The 21,596-nt window shown below is 37.3% G+C and overlaps 3 protein-coding genes and 1 long non-coding RNA gene across 4 annotated transcripts; 2 read left to right on the top strand and 2 right to left on the bottom strand.

Annotated features, from left to right (window-relative positions):
• Positions 1-4,186: 4,186 nt before the first annotated feature.
• On the bottom strand, positions 4,187-5,851 carry LOC129745048 (MOB kinase activator-like 3). Its single transcript, XM_055737871.1, has 4 exons — positions 5,700-5,851; positions 5,224-5,530; positions 4,562-5,056; positions 4,187-4,499 (listed from the first exon to the last, which is right to left on the bottom strand). Exons 2-4 carry the CDS (start codon positions 5,362-5,364, stop codon positions 4,380-4,382), a joined length of 756 nt encoding a protein of 251 aa, XP_055593846.1. The 5' UTR covers positions 5,365-5,530; positions 5,700-5,851; the 3' UTR covers positions 4,187-4,379.
• On the top strand, positions 4,854-8,110 carry LOC129745050 (uncharacterized). Its single transcript, XR_008737066.1, has 3 exons — positions 4,854-6,048; positions 6,122-7,132; positions 7,862-8,110. It is a non-coding gene; the product is annotated as an uncharacterized LOC129745050 (long non-coding RNA).
• LOC129745046 (SET and MYND domain-containing protein 4) lies at positions 6,375-9,860 on the bottom strand. Its single transcript, XM_055737870.1, has 8 exons — positions 9,636-9,860; positions 8,905-9,323; positions 8,761-8,848; positions 8,524-8,700; positions 8,130-8,460; positions 7,547-8,059; positions 7,317-7,485; positions 6,375-7,249 (listed from the first exon to the last, which is right to left on the bottom strand). Exons 1-8 carry the CDS (start codon positions 9,758-9,760, stop codon positions 6,852-6,854), a joined length of 2,220 nt encoding a protein of 739 aa, XP_055593845.1. The 5' UTR covers positions 9,761-9,860; the 3' UTR covers positions 6,375-6,851.
• Positions 9,861-10,012: 152 nt separating this feature from the next.
• LOC129745049 (protein cornichon) lies at positions 10,013-16,604 on the top strand. The gene is made up of 5 exons (XM_055737872.1): positions 10,013-10,146; positions 10,210-10,393; positions 10,467-10,579; positions 15,870-16,013; positions 16,087-16,604. Exons 2-5 carry the CDS (start codon positions 10,244-10,246, stop codon positions 16,112-16,114), a joined length of 435 nt encoding a protein of 144 aa, XP_055593847.1. The 5' UTR covers positions 10,013-10,146; positions 10,210-10,243; the 3' UTR covers positions 16,115-16,604.
• Positions 16,605-21,596: the final 4,992 nt, after the last annotated feature.

Genomic DNA, 21,596 nt, shown 5'->3' with positions numbered 1-21,596 from the left:
AATCGCTCAAACAAAACATGCAAACAGTATTTATTTATTCACCCAGCTATCTGGCATCTCTGCGCCTCAAAATGTATTCGATTGGCAAGGGCATGAAAAAAAATAGGCTGTAAGTTTTAAAGAGTTGATTAACTTCATTGCAATTCGTATCAATTTAAGTGATAAAAGATTAAAAAAAAGAAAATATCACTTTATGTTTAAATCCTGAAATTGCTCAATTTCCTTTATTTTCCCCTCAACTGAGGTTTTGAGCATAAGATAGATGGCAGCACCTAAGCGTTTCATGCACGAATACTGTATTGCAACGCCGACTCTATCACTCGGTTCGGTGTTGCAAAATATCGTGTTTTTCTATCACCCTCAGCCAAAAAGTGTTATACGATACAAATTTTGCAGCGCGAAACTGTTAGAATATCAGATTTTCCCAACACCGGTGTACGGCAAAAGTGTTGTGATGTGATGTCAACCATCAAAATTTCCATCTCCATCTCAACCAGTGAACTTGCTCTAAGTTATATATATATATAAATAAATTTCAAATTGTCAAAATTGTCAATATTTAATATTCTCTTCAAAAGGCCATTAAAGAAAAAATCAAAATAACGCACACAATATTTGGGATAGCAATGTCTTCACAAGATTTCTCTAAATTTGCCTTTTTCTCTTGCTATATCGATCTTGGATTCCTTTTATTTTAATTTTTTCTTTATGACTCTCGTTTTTTCATAAAAAAATAGGACTAAGCTACAAGTTAAAAAAAATGCGAGAAAAAATTATATAAATGAATGAATTCCTATTAAAATTAATTAAAAAAAACGAAAGCGAATTTGGCTCTTGAAAACCTCAAAATATTAGCCGTTTCAAACTAAGAAATACTTAACGAAAAAAAAATCTCAATAACATTAAATTTACAATTAGCTGATCCGAATGACAATTCTTAAAGGATTTTTAATAAATATTCACCCTTATTCTCGTTTTCGATCGAATGACATTCGTTCGAAAGTTTTGCTATTTCGTATTCTTGTTTTCGTTCGAACGAACGCGAACAGTTCGATTTTTCGAACATAGTTCGAACGAACAAAATGTAGCATTCCCGTTTTCGATCGAACGTATTTTTCATACTGCCAAACAAACGCAAGTCTTGTGCTGCGAACGGCTGGCGTTTAATGCAAAAATGTACGAAATTTAGAGGCAATCAAAAAATTGAGAGGAAATGAAACTAAAAAAATGAATGAAATTCATTCGACCGATCTTATTTCTACCAACGATAATTTTTTTTTTTTTTTTTTTTTTGTTTCGATTATAGTCGTTTTACCATCTTTATGGCATTCGCGACTTTATCAACGTTACAGTTGGCGGATCGTTATTGAAAAACTTATCCGGTACAACTGTGTTCGATGTTTTACTCTTGGGCTCGAACTCGCGGACATCGGCTCAGGAGACAACAGACTTGCCAACTGAGCTATATCACAAGCCCTAACGATAAAAAATGGAAAACATTTTTGAGATTGGCTGTGGATTCAAAAGGTGAAAAAAATTTGTAAAATTTCTCATGAACAATTAAAAAAAAACAACATTGAAAACAACATTTTTTCTAAACTCAAATAAATCAGTTTTATTTCATTTTTTCCTTTTCATATCGGACCTGCAGAGTTCAGTTATGATTTTTATCCTTTGACGGGGCAGATTTTTAAAAGCAGCAGCGACTGCACTCTCACAACCGACTGGTACCCGCTTCGGCTCGTTTAAAAATTGAAATTTGAAACATTCCAAAAATCGATTGGTTGCGGCTGCTGCTGTTGAAGAATTTTTTGCCGGTTCAAATCCGTTTGTTAAAAAACTTTCTTGTAAAGGTATACCGGGACACTAGCTCCGATTCTTCAGCATAGCTGCGATTTCACTGGAGGCGATTAATTCGCCTGACCGGAATGCGGGGACCGACCCGACCGGATTGGTACTTCGACTTACCCAAGAATTTTCAATTCGATCTGGTCCAGTTATGATGATGCACCGTCACGACTAGTCAAAATTTCACAAATTTACAAAAATAAACAGTTGTTTACCTCAAGTTGTCATGGTGAGAATTGTGATTTTGACACATGTCTTGACTTCGAAATTTCTAATTCGATCTGGTAACACCAACATCGAACGTATCGCATTCGAACGAAAACTAGAATAGCTTTTTCGAATTCGATCGAAAGTATCCGTTCGAACGAACGACAGATACGTCGTAAACGAGAATAAGGGTGATTAATAATAATAATGATCAAATTTACAATGAAAATTTCTTTATAAATCAATCTGGAATAAATTAGGCGTTTTGTTGAAGGTAAAGCTTTAGTTCGCATTAGATCCTTGAACAACTCTTGAAATTTGGTATCCTGAAAAATGACGAAGTCACGTGGACCCTCTATCCAATGTCATCACCCTTATTCTTGTTTTCGATCGAATGACATTCGTTCGAAAGTTTAGCAATTTCGCATTCTTGTTTTCGTTCGAACGAATGAGAACCGTTCGATCTTTCGAACATCGTTCGTACGAACAAAACATTGTATTCTCGTTTTCGAACGAACGTATTTTTTGTATGGACTGACAAACGCGAGTCTGATGCTGCGAATGATTATCGTTTAAAGCAATTAGTGAAATTTAGCACCAATTATAAAATACAAAAGTGGTTCAAAATTACCTATGTATTTTCGGCAAATTTGAGCAGAAATGAAGAATTAGAGGGTACTTGAACTAACCATAAATAAATTCGATCCCTACCGAATTGAGCCAACAAATCTGGAAACCTTTACCAATGTATAACGCCGATTGTAGAGTTTAAAATTTGATTTATTTTTCGGGATCTATGTTACAAAATTGTATCTTTGATTCAAAAATGACAAAATTTTCTAGACTAAAAAAATCACTTTTTATTTCTAATATCGCAATTCAACATCGATTTTCAATCTCCTACGGTGGGGCAACTTTCTAGCAGCAACAGCGATAGCACCACCTCCACCGACTGATATCGGCTCCGACTTATTGATCTTCTTGCAATCACCCAAAAACGCTTCCATATCAACTGTTTTGGCAGCTACTTTTGATGATTTTGTTGACCAGCCAGATCCGTTCGTAGAAAAATTTACTTTTTGTCCTTTTCCGTGGGCCGTTTGCTTGGTTGCTTACCGTACTCTCCGGTCCATTCGCCAAATTTCACAAAATCGCAAAGATTTACATTTGATTGGTGGCAGACGAGAAATGTCATTTTGATACAGCAGGGCTGCTTAGAAATTTCGAAATTCATCTGGTAACACCAATTTCGTACGTATGGCGTTCGAACGAAAACAAGAATACCATTTTCGAATTCGATCGAAAGTATCCGTTCGAACGAACGAAAGATACGCCGTAAACAAGAATAAGGGTGATATTTTGAATTTAAGGTGGTTTTATAAGAAATATAGGAAATTTTAAAGGGTATTGAAACAGCGCTGAAAGCTTTAAACCGTATTTTGCTATTTCGAGATTTTTTTTATATAGGGGCTTAGGTACTCTGCGACTCGAATGACATGACTTAGGAAATTTCATATAATTTTGCTGGCTTAAATAGCCTCTCTAGCTCAGAAATTTTCATTCAGATGAGCTGTTATTAGTCTTCGGAGCTTATCAATACTCAGAATTCTTTCCTGAAGCAATTTCTGGAGTCGGGACGAAGAAATGAAATTTCGTGAAACTTTAGTGCAATATGAGCGAGACATCTGTTTTTGATAACCTATGGTCATTTTTATTCTTAAAGGATTTTAAAAATAGAAAATTATCGATGTCATCATGGGAGTTTAATTCAGGCCCTCCAGGATCAGAGGGGTGCAAGTGCCAAATTAATCAATTTTGAGTTAATATACCTAACGATTCTTTATGATTCAATGTTCATCTGGTGCAAATCTCAATTTTTTTTATAATTTTTGAACACTTTTTTTAATGGGACTAAAACTGCCCGAATTCGAAAAATATATGACAAACGAGCACCTACACAACTTTGAAGCGCATTTTTTCGAAACTATCATTTAGGCACTTGCACCCCTCTGATCCCAAGCGCCTCAATTAGAAAACCCTTTCTTTTGAAAACATGGCAGTTTTTGCACGTTTCTGCCTGAAAAACAGCATCTCCAAGCTCCGCACAATAAATCTATGAGCAAACGAAAACTATGATTTATTCATGAGGTTTATTGTTTACTTCTAATTAAACAACTTCATTGTCGTCCATTCGGAATATTAAAATCTACACAATAATTGAATGTTAAAATCAGCAAACCTATCAATATTAGTAGGGAAAAATGCCTCTTAACTCAAAATACCAGGCCACTCGGCATGCACAATTGCTTCTGTAATCCTTGCTCCTAGTCTTTGCACATTTGAGCACTCATCACAGCCAGCGGTTCGAGCTCCTTGGCCTGCATCAAATCGAACTCTTGTATGAAGTAGTAGAAATGCTTATAGCACGTGTTGACATGCGCTTCCTGTTGATTATTAAAATAATTTCGAAAAATTGGATTTGATACAAATGGTCACCAAAACTCACCGCCCCAATACTGACGATCCGATCGAAGTGATGGATATACACATGCACGAATACCCTGAACAATCGGGCCAATATTTTTTTGCACAGTGTGGGGAAAGATCGTGGAAAGGGAACGTCCGACGAGACCGGGAACAGCGATTCGTTGTTAATTTGATTCTCGATCCAATCCATTAGCAACGAGATGTATCGGGGTGCCGGCAATTGGGTAGGTTTCTTGAAAACTTCTCCATCCGCCCACAGATACTCGTACTTGGAACCGCCGCTCATTGTCGGACAGGTCGTTTCATTACAGTACTCGGAAACGATCCCATAAATCAGATTAATTCGGTTGAAAAAGTCTACCACATGTACCGCCAACCAATCGTTCATGCTTTCGCCGGCTGGTAGTCTGACTACATCCCTCAGATTGATACCGGACTGTAGACTGGCGTGCGCCTGTTTGTGTAACGAGTATCGAATCGTTCCTTGCGTGAACCGTTTCTTCGGGCGAAACGTCTGAAAGATAAAGTGGACGTAAAATTTTGGATGTTGCTATTGTACATCAATTCGAAGTTGAACAATGTTTTGAAATCAATGAATTGCAAGATTTACAAACATGATTTTGAACACTGAAAATTTGGTAATATAGATAAATTCGTCCTCAATATGACAACGCAAATTACCTTCTCACGTTGGAAAAACTCGAAAAATCCATTCAAAGCCATTATTTTCTGCAACTTCCGGTGCTGGTGCGACGGACCAAGGTTCCTAAATCGATCAACGTACTCCGGTTCGTCGTCGTAGGTGCGGATGCTGGTGTTCATTCCTCGTAACCGAAACGGAGCAGATCCTTATTTGGAGTAGGCAAATCGACCCATATTGGGCGGTTTGCAGCGCAGATGATGAGTTTTCCTTTCGATCCCGATCCGATGGATGGACACAACAACAAATATAGACCAATGACGCAAGACTTGCTGCAGCAAGGTGACGCTGAAAAAATGGATAAACGTAAATAGTGCCACTTTGACCGAAACGCTTAGCAGCTATTAGTGGGGATTATTCTGTGCCGCAGAGCCGAGGACGTTGAGTGGTTCCGATTAACCGAGCTAGTGCGGAAGCCACACAAGTGTCCTGAAGTGAAACTGCGACTCGTTTTTACCCAGGTTCCAAAAGTAAACAAAAGATAGCTTGAGAATTTGCACTGCGCGGTTATCGCCAGCCAGCTGCTGCTAAACCGAAAAAGATAAAACGCGACGAATTTCCCGATAAAAAGGGATCCTGAAAACAACAAAAATGTCAAAAAATGCTGCACAGAGAGATGTGAGCCGTGACTACACGATGAAGAAATTAAACTCATATGGCACCTTATAGTTAACACATAACAGAGATTTATTAAACAAATTCATTCAAATTTAATGGTTCGAGCCAGCTCTGGAAAACAGAAAAAAAAATTAAAAACATCGCTCAAGGGACATATTAGTATGTTTAAATTACGTACCAGTGAATGGGTAACAAAATTTATTTATTGAAAATTATCATTATAATTTTTTTTAAGTCTTTAACGAAGTTTTTCATTAACAGGTCTGCAAATTTTATCAAACTGAGGATACTTTATACTTACATAAAACAATACATTCGTTGATTTTGTTCGGTTCCGGCGTGAACTTTTATCTCGCATCGCATTTGAATCCTTTTACCATAATCAACACAATGCACCTCCTACATGCTGCTGGGTAGTAACAAAAAATTACTAATCCATGTCATGCTTTCTGAACAAATGCTATGAAGCTTTTAAAACATTATTTTTCGATGTACTTGAAATAGCAGGTTTTATTTTGTTATTATTGCGAATTTTTGTCCCATGATTTCGGCATACATTGAAACTATTTCAACGATTCACACAATTCGCTAGAACGATAAGTTTATTTCACATCCAAACATTTGCTTAGTAATAGACGTTTTAATTGCCCCCACCAGTATACACTAGCAGGAATTATTGCTATTCATAAAAAAAAATAAATTAAACATTAGCTTTGCGCGACCATTTCATGGTGGCAACATAAAATTGTCTTTTCTGTTTAGAGATAGCACGTCACTGGTAACGAATAAATAGATTTGATTGCTGAATCATTGAACTAAATGCTGAAACCGTAATTATGAAACGATAAAACTTAATAGTAAATTATTATTATAAATGCAGATTACCAGTAATGGTGGTAGAGAATTGTCGAATATGTAGGAAATACCTAACGCGAACAGTTATCGAGCTTAATTCAATACATACCCTTGGAATATCCTGTAAGCAATTTTCTTAGCCTAAATGAACCTTGACATAGTTGAGTATCGTTGTTCGGGTTCCAGTACCGAATATCTGTACAGCCTTTTTGAAGTTTTCCACGATTGCAACCGATTCAGCGTCGATCTGAAATTCACCCTCGCACTTGGACTCGATCACCAGCAAATCCACCAGATAGAAGCAGGCAACCACGTACTCCGGGCTCATCATGCCGAAGCGATGTTCGCGGATTTCGATGAATTCCTGCGCTAGCTTTTTCAGCGTTTTGAGGCACCGTTCGTCCAGCCCCGAAAACGGTAAGTACTGAATGAAGATCATGTGCGCCAGGGTGATCTTCGATTCGTGATACTCCGTGAGGAAGAGCTTGCACTTATTGTAGGCGTCCATGGCGTCTTCAAAGTCTTCGTAGGATGCTTTTGGAGAAAAGATTAATTAAAAGTTTAATTATGGGCTGGTTTTGAAATTTCGTGAAAAACTTACTATCCATATCACTTGACATGCCACCAGCAATAAGTTGAAAGCACGAGCAGTCGATTATTCTCTTGCACATCGGACACTTGATATCCTTTTCGAAGGGGTCAGCATTTTGCTGAAGCAGAAATGTTTTGGCACATTTCTTGAATGGGCATTTGTATTGTTCGTAAATGTCCTACAATAAATAAATTTCAGTTAGTTCACCTTCAGAAAATTTTTAATAAAAAAAATCCTACATAGCCACTATCGTCAGCTTCCACACATTTGAGGCATTTGCACTCGAAGCAATACTGTTGCTGCAAAGCTGGCCTACGTTCGTGCTTTCCCATCACCTTATAGTTGGGACCGTAGCAGTTGAAAATTTCTCCCCCCTCTGGAATGTCTTCGGTGGCGTATACTGTGAGTGCCTTTTTGCTGAAACAGTTGCGAATGTTCGGATCGCAGCTGTGATTGAACATGCTGATCTGCGGGAAAATGCCGGTGAAAACACGGGCACTTTCAAAGTACCGATGTAGAAATCCGGCCTTAATATTAAAACTATCCGCTTCCAGACAATTGTTTTCCGATGCTACACTACCCCGCAACTCACTGATGGCGTGCCCGTTCGATACCAGCTGACCAATATGCCGAAAGATGACTGCGCCGACGTAGAGAGACCAGTTTTCCTTAGACATGAGATTTATGCGATCTCCTAGTTCCTTGTAGAATTTTGTGAAATCGCTCAGGTAGATTGAGAGCATGTATGCGGTCTAAAATATGTTAATGTGATGTAATTAAGAATTTAATGTATCCAACTACACAAAAGGTTAAAGATCTTACCAACGAATACTGAATCATATCGATGACATCCATTTTTTCGAAGTTTGTCACCAGCCGAAACACCTTTCCGTAGGGATACTTGGGGTGATCAGTTTTTGCTCTGTCTCGCACAGCCTTAAACATGATCTCTGGTGTGAATTCTTCTTCACTATCCAAATAAACGCTGGTACTAGATTCCCACCCATCCAAGAAGCTTCTGATACCAAGATGAGCAATGCCGATCAGGTACCAAAGATGTTTTTCGTAACCGGGACATTCATACTGGTGAATCGCGTCGTGCTCTAGCCGACAGGTTATGCTACAGTAACAGGCTCGTCCACATACCGCGCATCTTTAAATAAGGTGGAATTGAAATTTAGCAAATTTTATAGAACACAGATTCCTATTAACTTACGGAAATGGAATGATATTGACTTCACCACAATGTTGACAGTCAAAGGGCGGCAGTTCCGATCGGTTGCGAGCATCATATACAGGGACAAATGAGACGGCTTCTTCTCGTACTATAGGAGCACCTTTGTGGATTGAGTCTTTCGTAACTATGAATCGACCGACACTTTCTTCGTATTTCCTGGGAACATGGAAACATTATTTTAAAATATTTTTGACTATTTTGTTCCAAATTACTTACTCTTTTAACTCAGGAAAAGATAGATCTCCATCTTCGGCCGGAATTTCTGAGATAGCTATCATTTCGACCAATTTCAAGAGTTTTTGATCTACAAATAAAGTTTTTCTAATATTTCTAAACCATTAGAAAAATGTAATAACTTACATCGTTCCAGCTCAAAACTCATCATTTCCTGTTCCTCGCCCAGCTTTCCGATCTTTTCCAGCACTCGTTCTAATCGTTCTCGGTCACGCATTTGTAGCGAACATTCTGCTTGGCGGAAAAGTACCCGCATCCGGTTCTCAACCGGATAGCCTCCTTCGAGTGCCAGCTGACAATCTTGAAATGCATCTGGAAACCGTTTCAAGCTCATAAGCACGATAGCCCGGTTGGCATGGGCAAGTGCCTGCGCTATCGTATTGGGTGGTGCTGCGAATATTGCTTTACTGTATGCCTCCAGGGCCACGTGAGGACTCTTGCGGGTACGGAATATTTTGTTACCATTCTCCCGGTAAAGGTGGGACTTTTCTTCGTTGCTGTCCCGCACCGCCGGCAATTTTTTCAACCACGTTCGACATACTTTCCTGAAGATTAAATGAATTTTGAATGTACAATAAAATATGGGTTTCCAGGACTTACTGATGTAAAAATATGAAAATTATGGTTTGTTTCATCTAACTTTAAATCTAATGTAATTATTTGTAAATTTTACAAAAAAATTATATTGTATTTGTTAATGGGATTGAATAGTTTTTGTACAATCTACCCAATGATTCTTGATAATACCACATGAAATTTTCTATACCTTATCCGTCTGAACCAAACATTATCTGTGCTCCTTCTAAAGACCCTTCATCGAAAGAGAAAAGAAAACCACACAAAACGGTAAATCTTACCTAATCTCGGGAATGCTTTCCAGTTTCCGGATAACGTCCACCTCCCCGTCGAATTTTCCAATCTTCTCGACTAGCCCGTACGTTTGGACAATGTTTCCTACCGTTAGGTCCCAACCATTTTCCATTTTTCACTGGTTTTTTAAGCCGCGGAAAATTGCCACACGATTTTCTCGCGCACCGACTTTGGGATCCAAAAAATGTTACCCTTCTTCGTTTGCTTCTTAGCTCGGTTTCCTTCCCGTACGAAAGAAACCCACAACAAAAGTGAAGAAAATGTCAAAATTTCAAATCTTATTGGAAGTTGTTTTCGGCTCTCGTCCTATCGAACGGTCTTTCCCTCGTCGCTGTATGCCAAATGTCGGACGAAGAAAATGCAACAACAGCTGTCAAACGGAATGAAAGTGCAGCTGCTGTTTTTGTGCTTGCTCTTTGCTCGAACGGACTCAATGCGGCATTAATTTCTGTGCGTAAAGTTAATCAAATATTTCAACTACGAGCCAAAGATCAAAAGGTATTTGCACATTTTTCGACTTGGCAAACAGTTTCTAACCATCAGTCTTTTAACATCAATTAGGTCCCGGAATTCATCCGCAGAGGCACCAGCAAAAATGTCCTTCAACTTTTCGGCATTCAGCTACATAGTGGCCCTGATAATCGATGCATTTCTGATCTTTTTCTCAATCTTTCATGTGATCGCCTTCGACGAGCTGAAGACGGATTACAAAAACCCGATAGACCAGTGTAACTCCCTGAACCCGGTAAGTAGGCTATAAATAGATCCATAACTTTGCGGTATTATTAGTTTTCTTTTGTATGCTTAATTTTTGATAGTTGGTCCTGCCGGAATATGCGCTTCATTTGCTGTTTAATCTTTTGTTCCTGTTTGCCGGAGAATGGTTCTCGTTGGCCATCAACATCCCGTTGATCGCCTACCACATATGGAGGTAAGTTGGAATGATAATTTGGGAATTTTCCAGAAATTATTAATTCAATCCGTTTCCCTTGACCCATTTTTTGAGTTTAAATTGAAATCAGAAAATTAACACTGGTTCAAAGATTCATGATTTCTTGAAGTTAAAATCCATCCAAATAAAAAAATGATTTCAACTAATCGAAATTTAGAATCATACTGGATACTACACACAATTTAAAATTTAGGAACATTTTCAACATTAACTTTTGTCTTTATTTTTCCTTTCCCATGGCTATGAATTAACATTCTTCTTTTAATGTTGTTCAGGAGGTGATCTGTTTTCATTTAATACTAGGTTAAGGGAACCCGTCAATTTGACGGGATTATCTTCTTCCCCTCTCGAGTCCTGTGGACATTTCCACGACCTACATTGGAAAATCTCTGATGATTTAACTAAAGGTACAATGATGTAGGTAGGGTAGGCTTGCCAGATACTTTTAGAAAAAAGCGGGACATTTCACGACAAAAAAGCGGGACATTTAAGAAGCTAAAAGAGCTAAATTGTATTGCCAAACTTATACGTATAACATCAGCCAATGTTATTCATAGAAAATACACTAAGGTTTTTTACAAACGCGGATTGGTTTTGCTGAGTTTTTCTTACATGACTTCTATTTACACGGTTTTTTGCCATAAACACGTCTATTTTCCACGGTTCTCGAAAATAAACACGATATTTGAGAGAAATATTTCAAGTCCTACATATCAACGGCAGATTTAAGAAAGCATGAAAAACCTTTGTGCAATAGCAAATATATTTCAAATTTGTTTTAAAAATTTGAAAAAACTAAAGAAAACTTTCATCATTGACTTTGACATTCACTTTGGAAAACTGAGTCGAAAAAAAGGTGTATAAAAGGCAGTTAAACTAAGTTTCTGTCGAAAAATTGAGACCCATAATCATTTTGAAGCAACTTGAACAATATTTTGTTCAAACCAAAGTTATTAATATTGCACTGGCTAAACGTGCTCCAAGAACACTTAACTGAATCAGTATTTTATTGTATCTTTAGGGCTATTAAGCATAATACTGAATAATTGTCTTATGTAAACTTTGAAAATTTGATGCTTATTTTGAAATTTTTTTCATTCGAAGTATTCGAATGATTTTTTGTGTTGAACAAATGGATTGAAATTGAAGATAAAGTTGGATTTTTTCCAGTGTAAGTCAGTGAATTTTGTAAAAAAATTCCATGAATTAAAAGCGGGACATTTTGAGGAAAAAGCGGAACTGCGGAACAAACAACAAAAAAGCGGGACGGATGGCAACCCTAAGGTAGGGGGAACTTGTCTATGGCTGGACAACATTGATTTTTCGAAAAATGCATTATCCTAAAAATGTTTTCACACCATTAAAAGTAAAAAGCAGCTTTAGATATATGGTATTTGGGATATGGTAATCCAATCTGTAAAGATAAACCAATAATGATAGGCATCGAAAGCTTTTTTTCAGTAGAACGGAAAGGATCGCCTAAACTTTGAATTTGTATTGTGTGGTCAGTTTTTTCGGCTTGTTAAATGTGAATTGCACATAAACGTCATCGTTGGTTGGTTTTCTTTCGACTTAGATATTAGATTACAAAACAAAAGTTCAAACGAAATATTAGGAAAATAAAAAGAAAAGCGATTTGTCTATGACCGAATACGTTCGGACACCATATTGTTGTCTGTGTCCAGAGAAGAAAATTTCCAAAATAAAACATGATTCCAACTTAAACTTTTAATTCTTCATCTTTATAAGCATCCTCAAATGATTAGCAGAAGTAGGATTGTTCGATCTTCGGGAAAAGATCGATCTCCAAGATCGATTCAGATGAACGGTTCTGGGATCGATCCATCTGAAAAATCGGAGCTTGAAGATCGATCTCCGATTAATCGATCTTTTCCATTTGTAACAAGAGGGAACTGTTTTTTATTAAAAATATGCAAAAAAGGTGCAAAATTTGTATAATCCTTCTACATACGGAAAGGAAAAAAATCAAGCGCTTTTATGTAAAGTGAATCGGAATGAGTGTTTTAAAACAACACTAGTAAAATTCGAATATCTTGGAAACGTTTTGATATTTCTAAGTAATGTAATGACAATAAATATCTTAGAGTTTAATAGAAATTATTTCAAGGAATTTTGATTGAGATGTTTAAGTGTTAATGTGAGATCTCGAACAAAATATGCGGAAAAAACAAAAATCACATTTATTTCTTTTTTGGGAAAAAGTAATTTTTTGAAAAATCGCTTTCATTTCTTAAGATAAGCAAATTTTAGCGAATTTTTTAATTCTAATCAATCACAAACACTATGCTGCACCTAATTCACTACATTTGAAAATAGTTTTCCAAAATGTTCGGCACCAAAAATTAATATGCAATTTGAAACGTCCGGCTATAGACAACACTTTTGGAAATGAGTGGCAACTAACAAAAAAAGATTTCTCTTACCACATGAATAGGTTTTTCCAATATATTTCAGTGACTATAATGTTGATACTCTCCAAATCAGTAGAGGAACCGATATTTACAAAAATATATCTTTGAAGTTATTGCTTAAAACCTTACGAGATTTTTAACTAAATGTTTTGGCAAAAGTTCGAAAAAGATTTAAAAAATACCAACAAAAAATTTCTAGAATCAGCTGTAAAAATAACTACAAAATTTACAAAAGTACTTTTAGAAAGGTCTACAGAAAATAAAAAAGGTAAAATTTAACGAGAGGCAGGGGTAATTTTTGTCCACTCTTTGTTTCGAGGTTAATTTTACCTTTTTTCCATTAACCTAGCAAAAAGGTAAATTTTACCTTTTTGGGATTCACTGATCAAAAAGGTTCATTCTACCGGTCACTCATTCACTGGCTGAAAAGGTAAATGCTAGCTGTTCTGGCTTATCATCAAATAATAAAAATGGAACAAATTCATTCTAAATTTGATTTTTAATTAGATTTTTTTTTTGTTTTGGGGATCTATGTTTGAAATAAAGTTCTTCTTTTCGACGATCCTGCTCGGTCAATTCCTTTTTTTTCCTGGTATGTGTCGTTTTGTCGGATGAAAACACTTTTGCTTCCTCTCGGTCGTCAACGCTGCTTTATTTGTGTCCCTCCGTGCAACCATGGCCGCTGAATCCGTATGAATTGGTTAGCACATTTAGCAAACACTTCGAAGCTCACTGGGCCAATCTTTTTTTTATAATTATTCACATTAAACAAATTTTACCATCATTTATGTGCTGTACAGCACTTGGGCAGTGGAAACTAGAGATCTGTACTACTTGCTGGTAGAACTTGGAATACTTTATTGCACTTCACCTAACTGTCCTTCATACAAAAACCATCCCCATGGTTACTTTACTAATTGTTTATTAACTATGTGTATGTTGTTATTTGTCCCATCGATTGCTACGATGAGACAAATCTCAACAGTCCTTCTGAACACATTCGCAGTCCCCTTACTGCCTTCGGTGGCTCCTTCTAAAGATTTGGCTGCTCCTCTCCAGCGCACGCACCAGACCTCATTCGTAGTATTCATTACACGACGCTCTCGCCCCTGTTGCAGCTCGACGACCTTCCATCTGACTTCTGGTCTCGACTCCCTTGCTGCGGCTCGAAGCTTTCTCCTTCGCCTCGACGCCTTCCCTGAGGCCTGCTCCCGGAGACCTTCCGTGGTACCTCGCTCGGGAGTCTACCAGTGACTCCTGGTTAGACGACCACCACCTGGTTCCTGACTTGACGACGTTCCATGATACCGACCCGCCAACCTTGCATGGCTTTCGGTACGGCGACCTACCAGTGAATCTAGCCCGACGAGTGCTTCGTTGTCTCAGCCCAGCGACCTTCCATGGCACCGGTTCGACGATCTCCCAGGGGCTCCGGTTCAACGACCTTGTTGGTTCCGGCTATTATTTTCGCCCGACGCTTCACCAATGGCACGGCGACATTCCACTGACTCTCGACTGGCCGACCTTCCAAGGATTCGACCAAACGACCTTCCATGGCACCTGTTCTACGACATCCCGTGTTTCCTGGCTTGTCGACATCTACCTGGCTTCCCGATTCTATGATCTTCCATTGGCTCCTGGTCCGACAACCTTCCACGGTCTCCGGCTCGCCTCCATATGGCTCTGCATCGACGATCTTCCAGAGGCTCTGGTTTCTGCCTCGATGACCTCCCAATGGTTCCCTGTTCATTGCCCTCCCGGGCTTCGGCTCGTTGTCCTTCCCTCTTGGCACTGTTGATGCCGCTTCTCCTCCTTTTCACTAGTGTCCACTAGTCCATTTACAGAGACTAAATAAATGACCAGCGTATCCGTTTATACGGGTTGGATAATTTATTTTTTTTCCTTCCTTCGTTTTTCCCTCGGTACCTTTTTTCCAACCTCGATTGAGGTAAATTTTACCTAACTGAGAGGTGAGTTTCACCTCGAAGAGGTAGAAGTTACCTTTTTGACTTCCACGAGCGTTCACCTTGCTATCTCGGTAAATTTTACCTTTTTATTATTTTCCGTGTTTGTAATGTTATCGATTCAAATTTTTAAAATTTTGCTTAATTTATTCATTTCCAATGCGTCGTATCTCTGGAACTAGAATGTTTATCCAAAATCTGATGCTTTGAATGAATAGAGGATAAACAATAGGTTCAAAATCAGTTGTTTCCAAAGTATTTATTTTGCATGTAGATTTGTTAGTTCACCAGTTATCAATAATTGATTTGGCTGAAAACTGATGAATCAAAACGTTCAATTGCCATATCACCTAAATAAGAGGTGGTAGACAAAATCTGAGCGATGAGACACTAAAATCTTAGAGACACTGGCTCAAATACTATATGACTAATATGACTAGAAACGGTTGCACAGATCTCGCAGGTCGGAAATTGTTAATAGCGAATAATCTATAAAGCCTTTCATGTTAGTTTTTTAACCTGAAAAAACTAGGGTAAAATTGTCTCTAGCTGTACGATATTGATAGTTAACTGGTCCTGATTCTGTGCATTTCTGAAAATGGCTAACAATAAATTCAATTTCAAAACTGATGAACGAGTACTCTGAATACATTCTGTTTGTAAAATTGACACTTTTTCTCTTCAACTTCAGAAATCGATATGAGAAAATGCGCAACATTAAGATCTACTCAGAATTGGGGCCGGTCAGCTTAATTTTTGACAAAAATTTCCAAAGAACATAAGATACGGTTAATCTAGTTTAATTTTACAAAATTAAAAAAAGATCGATAAAATACTCGATATTTCATCCAATGTATGTAACACCCCTCTCAGATACAAGAATCGCCCGGTCATGTCCGGACCAGGTCTGTACGACCCAACCAGCATCATGAATGCCGATGTCCTGGCCAAGTGCCAACGGGAAGGCTGGATCAAACTGGCCGTTTATCTGCTGTCGTTCTTCTACTATTTGTATGGGTAAGACTCAAAACCGCCTTTTGATACCAACTGGTTTTTTTAAAATAATCATTCGTTTCACTTCGTTCTACAGCATGATCTACTCACTTATATCGACGTAAGTCTATTTTAAATACATTACCGAACTGTAACTCAAATCGAGAAAGTCAATCGAAAGGACCCACTGAAGGGACAAGTTTGGAGAAAGGGGAGCTAGTGCGACGAGCAATGTGAAAATTTTGGTGGCTTTAATATCATATTGAAGACTTGATCATCCCACACTGGGGATTATCATTAATCATTTCCATCCTAGGTTTGGACTTGTAAGAAATTTTTTGTTTAATTTTCATATTTTTTTTTTCGTTTGTCCGCCTTCGTCGTATTTGTTCAGTTATGTATCCAGTTGATTGACTACCAAATGTCCAACTATCGATTTTCCTTTGTGTAAAATTGTATTTATTGAAGAGGAAAACTATTGAGTCAAGACCATAACCATACAATCGTTTTGCGTTTCACCATCACCATTTAATATCAGGTATAAGTAATAGTCCCTAATTCGAATAGATTACATTGAACGAGTATTTGTGGAATAAAATGATTTGTACTGTCAAAGATGTTAACTGTCGTATTTTAAGAAAGAAACAAGTCCTGAACTCCTATTAAGTAATTATCTCATATAGCTTATCTTAACATGTAGACATACCTACATAATTCAAGAGATAGGGCTACTATAGGCAGATAAGATCTCTGAAGATTCATCCATTGGAATGCAAAGGTATTTATTTGTCGACGCACTAAGCATGTAAACATACTAAATCATTACCCCATTCTGACAATCTATCATATCGCACTCTACTTACACACGGGTTGACTGAAAATCGTGCACGTTACCGATTACGTAAACGGAAATGTTCCTCGATGTTAACAGCTGGTGAGTATAATGATGACCAAAGCCATTGAGAAAAGGCGCTCAAGAATGCGTTATATGGTGTTGGGTATAATGATGATGACGGTTACTTTTTGCTAGAACAATTAATACCTTGCTGATTTGTATTGAAAAAATAACTAAGCAGTACAATACCGTTTACGGCTCTAAACAAGTCTGTTAAGTATGATGATTAATCGTCGGAACCCATAGAAGACAATTAGCTAGAACAACTATAGGGGTAAGATCGAAGCGTAAAAAGGGAAGCTGCAAACTGTAAGTTTGAAGTCTTGGCTAAATTTTCGAACTCAGAAATCTCTGAAATATATATACACAGAAAATTTTTTTGACTATTACGTGTCACTGAAAACTGCAACCTTTAAAATAAATCCCCTGTAATTAACAAAACCTGTAATTTGTAATGTCTTCATTCAATTCGTGCTCGATAGTGGGTTTCATCAATGGTTACAGTTCACTATCGAGCACGAATTGAATGGAGAAATCAAGTTTCTCGATACAATTTTGCGCCGAGAAGGAAATGGCATCACAACGGAATGGTTCCCAAAAAACGAAAAAGGCCGCTATCTACACTTTAATTCGTTAAAAAGAATACTGTCATTGCTTTAGTAGACAGGGCAATAAGGTTATCGCACGCAAAATATAGGGAAAACACTTAATACAGTTAGAAACATTTTGAACCTAAACAACTATCCACAATATTTTGTTACGAGTATTGTTAAAGAACGAACACATAAAATTTACAATACTTTTAGTATAACCAATAGAAATTCAAGCAAATTTGTAACAATCCCGTATTTTTCAGGATTAGGGGAAAAGCTTTCAAGGTACTTATGGCAATTTGACATTAATGTCGCCTTCCAGCCTTTAGATAAAATTAAAAATCTGATCCTCACAAAAACTAAGGACAACATCCCCAAAACCAAAAATACCAATGTCGTGTATGAAATTAATTGTGGTAAATGTAACAAATCATACATAGGTGAAACTAGTCAGTTTTTGGAAAAAAAAAGATTAAAACAACATAAAACAAATGTATCTACAAAACAATTTAGCACTGGACTAGCACAATACAGTTTGCAAAACACAGTTTGGAAACTGGTCACCTTTTCGACTTCGACAATACAAACATTTTAGAAAAAGTTACAGGCTATAATGCAAGAATCACAGCTGAAACTTTTTACATTAAGATTAGAGGTGACAACAATGTAGTCAATAGGCAAATAGACTCCTGTAATTTTAAGACAGCTTACGACTGTGTAATTAAAAAATTGTCACAAACACTAACATACAAATGTAAACGAAAATCAAAACAAAATGTCCCGAATCAAACTAGTATAGACGAAGGCCAGTTGTTTGTAAGATTTCAAATATTGATAATTTAGATAAAAATTCATTGTTTAAAATATAATTTTAGTGTCCACTGAAGAGGAGCGAAAGCCATAGTCGCTCGAAACGTCTGGACAACTGGTAATAACGTTTTTGATTCTAAAATCCGCCGAAAAACGTCGATGATTTAAATCACAAAATTACGGTAAATGTCCTGCTCCTTTTTGTTACAGGACATTTGCGTAATCTTACAGGAAATAATTTTTGCTGTGTATAAACATAGTCGGAAACTAACAAGTTTTTTCAGTAAACTCTAAAAGTATTCAACTGGACTTCAGTCTCTGTATTCTTTTTTTGGAAAAAAAATCAGTCTCTAAGGAAAGGTTAGATTTTCAGACAATTTAATCCTTGGTCTTCTACAAACTTCTTCAGCATAGCCTCGTACGCGTTGGCTTAGGAAACCGGTGATTCCGGTTCAAATTATGCACAGTGCTGTCGGCAATTTTTCAACATTTTTCACCACAAACTTTATTTCAACTCCTGTGAAAATATAATCTCTCCTAATTGACATTTTTGTTGAATATTTTTACATTTTGGGGAAAAATTTCTTCGTCGAACTTCCAAATCCTACTTAAACATTATGTTAATTAACCCAAAAATCATATTTTGGTGTGCAAGCGCTCAAAATTTCGACTTCATCCCCTAAAAAACATATGATAGAAGATCCAAGGAAATTGGAAAGTTTAATTTTGTTTGTAAATGACTTCACTATAAATTTAACACTAAACGTACCGGAGAGGTCAAATGGCATTATTTAAACTTCAAACGGCTATAACTTCTATTACATGTTGTTTTTTCGCAAATTTTTCTACATGACTATTTTTATTGTAATAATTACCATTGTAATAATTTTTTCAAAGTTTGTAGATTTCGAAAAAACGTATGTGGTTCACCTATTAATACAGCCGGGGGTCTCAAATGACTCCTAATACCTCTTCCACTAAAACTCTCTTGTTTCTCAACCGATTTTTACAAAATGTATGGTTTTGGAAAGCTTGTAACGTGACTCGTGTATCTTATCATATTCAGCTACAATTTTTTATTTGAAAGTTATTCAAAGTCGAAGAATTTTTTTTGGAAAACATGCTTCGGGACAAAGGCTGTAAGTCAGTTATTAAAGTGCTCGAAAAAAATCACTTAGTGCCTGAGAAAGCTGAAATTAGAAGCTATATGATGCACTTTAGACTGTTCCAAATTTGTATGAGAATTTTCAAGCTTGTGAGATGTTATGCGAGGAGGCTTAAATTGATCTTAGGCCTAGTACAAGGTCTCATGCTTAATTTGGGCCAGGTCTGATCACGGGAAGGGGTCGCTCAACGAGCCTAAAGTTTGTATTTTGTTCGGGAAAAACATGAAAATCCAGTTTTTCATTAATAACTAGCCTAAACGCCTAAACTATGACCAAAATTTCAACCCAAGACTGCATTTCGATTTGACTAATAATAATAAAGTTATTAAATTTCAAAAAAATGGGGTAACTTTTTTTTAGGTTTAGGTCAAAATGTTCGATGCAGTGTCTCTCATTAATGGTGATGAATATCACTCTTAAAAAAGATAACAAATTTTTGAAGCTTAATAACTTTTGTGTCTTAACTTGAATCGAAATGCAGTATTCGGAGGAAATATTTGTCATATTTTAGGCTTCAAGAAAACCCGTTTATTTATGAAAAACTGGATTTTCGTGTTCCTCCCGAACTAAATGTCCCAAAATCCCATACAAACTTACGGCTAGTTGAGCGAGCCCTTCCCGTGATCCGATCTGGCCTAAATTTGGCATGAGACCTTGTACTAGACCTAGAATCAATTTAAGCCTGCAGCGCATAACTTCTTCTAATGTCGGATCATTTGGGGCACTCTAATGCACATATGGAATTTTTTTTTAAATTTCTTAAGATCGTGGCCACAAAAATGTAAAAAAATTGTATGAAAACCGTATTTTTTAATGAATCAGCCGCCAAAGCTGTTCTAGTCAGAATAGAAATTTTTTTAAATGTGAATTGGAAAGTTGACATAATTGACATTTTGGCGTCTTTAGATCTATAAAACACGAAACACATAATTTTTGACGACTATTCAAAGGAAGCTGTTTTTCGAACTTTTTATAAATCTGCATTTTATGTTAACGTGAGGTTATGGCAATCCGGTTCTAGTGATGTAATTACATTTGGCGATGCGGTGCTTAACAAAAATATGATATATGAAATTCAGAATTTTAGAAAGTCATCGTAAACCTGTCAATTTGCTGCTACGTTTTAATAGCCGTCGAAGTATTTGTCATGATTTCATATCGATCAACAAGTTTTGGGAAAATTTTGTTAGAAATTTTAGTGCTTTACATTGATTTTTTTTATTCACCATGATTTTCTATTTAACCGGGAAAAAAACCACAGGCATGAACTTTTCAAAGTCGAAGAAATTTTTTTTGCGAATGCCAATGAACCGCCTTAGTGGTGCAAGGACAAATACAATGATGCCGCTGAAAGACCGAGCAGGTCAGCTGTTGACAGATTGAACAGATCAGCTCAAACGTTGCATTTTGAACAACTCTTCCGAGTCACAAATAGCGATGACCAACAGAACCCGCAGCTTGAAGCGCTAACAGTAAGTCGCATAAATGGCGTCAACTCGGAAGCGCCCTCGCTGGCTAAAATAGAAGCGGCAATCAAAGACATGAAATTCAACAAAGCGCCTGCCTCGTCAACACAAATGTTGCCCCGTCTTTTCGCTGACATTTAGGATACTGCAACATTCCCGGCCGACTGGATGCCTTGTAAATGTCCCGAAGAAAGGAGACCTGACCAAGTGCTGAAACTGGCGTGGAATAACTTTGATCTGTACAACTCTCAAAGTACTCTGCAAAGTGATCCTGAACAGGATCCAGGAGAAAATCGACGTTCGGCTCCGACTCCGACGGCAACAAGCTGGATTAAGATCCGGACGATCATGTGTGGACCACATCACAACGCTACGAATAATACTGGAACAAATCAACGAATTCTAGGACTCTCTCCTGCTGGTGTTCGTTGATTTCGAAAAAGCATTTGACCAACAGAACCACGAAACATCTGGGCGGCTCTAAGGCGACGAGGGCTCCCAGAGAAACTAGTCCATCTCAGCGATGTACAATACGAGGCATTTTAGGTCCTGCACGACGGTGTCTTGTCTGATACAATCGATTGACTGTAGACCAAATCGAGGGTTGCCGTGGAATCCTTCGACAATGGAGCAGCTGAACGACCTGAACCTGGCAGACGATATTGTTTTGCTCACTA

Source organism: Uranotaenia lowii, chromosome 2 (genome assembly GCF_029784155.1).
Source record: "Uranotaenia lowii strain MFRU-FL chromosome 2, ASM2978415v1, whole genome shotgun sequence".
NCBI lineage: Eukaryota > Metazoa > Arthropoda > Insecta > Diptera > Culicidae > Uranotaenia > Uranotaenia lowii.
This window is presented reverse-complemented; position numbering and strand designations above follow the sequence as displayed.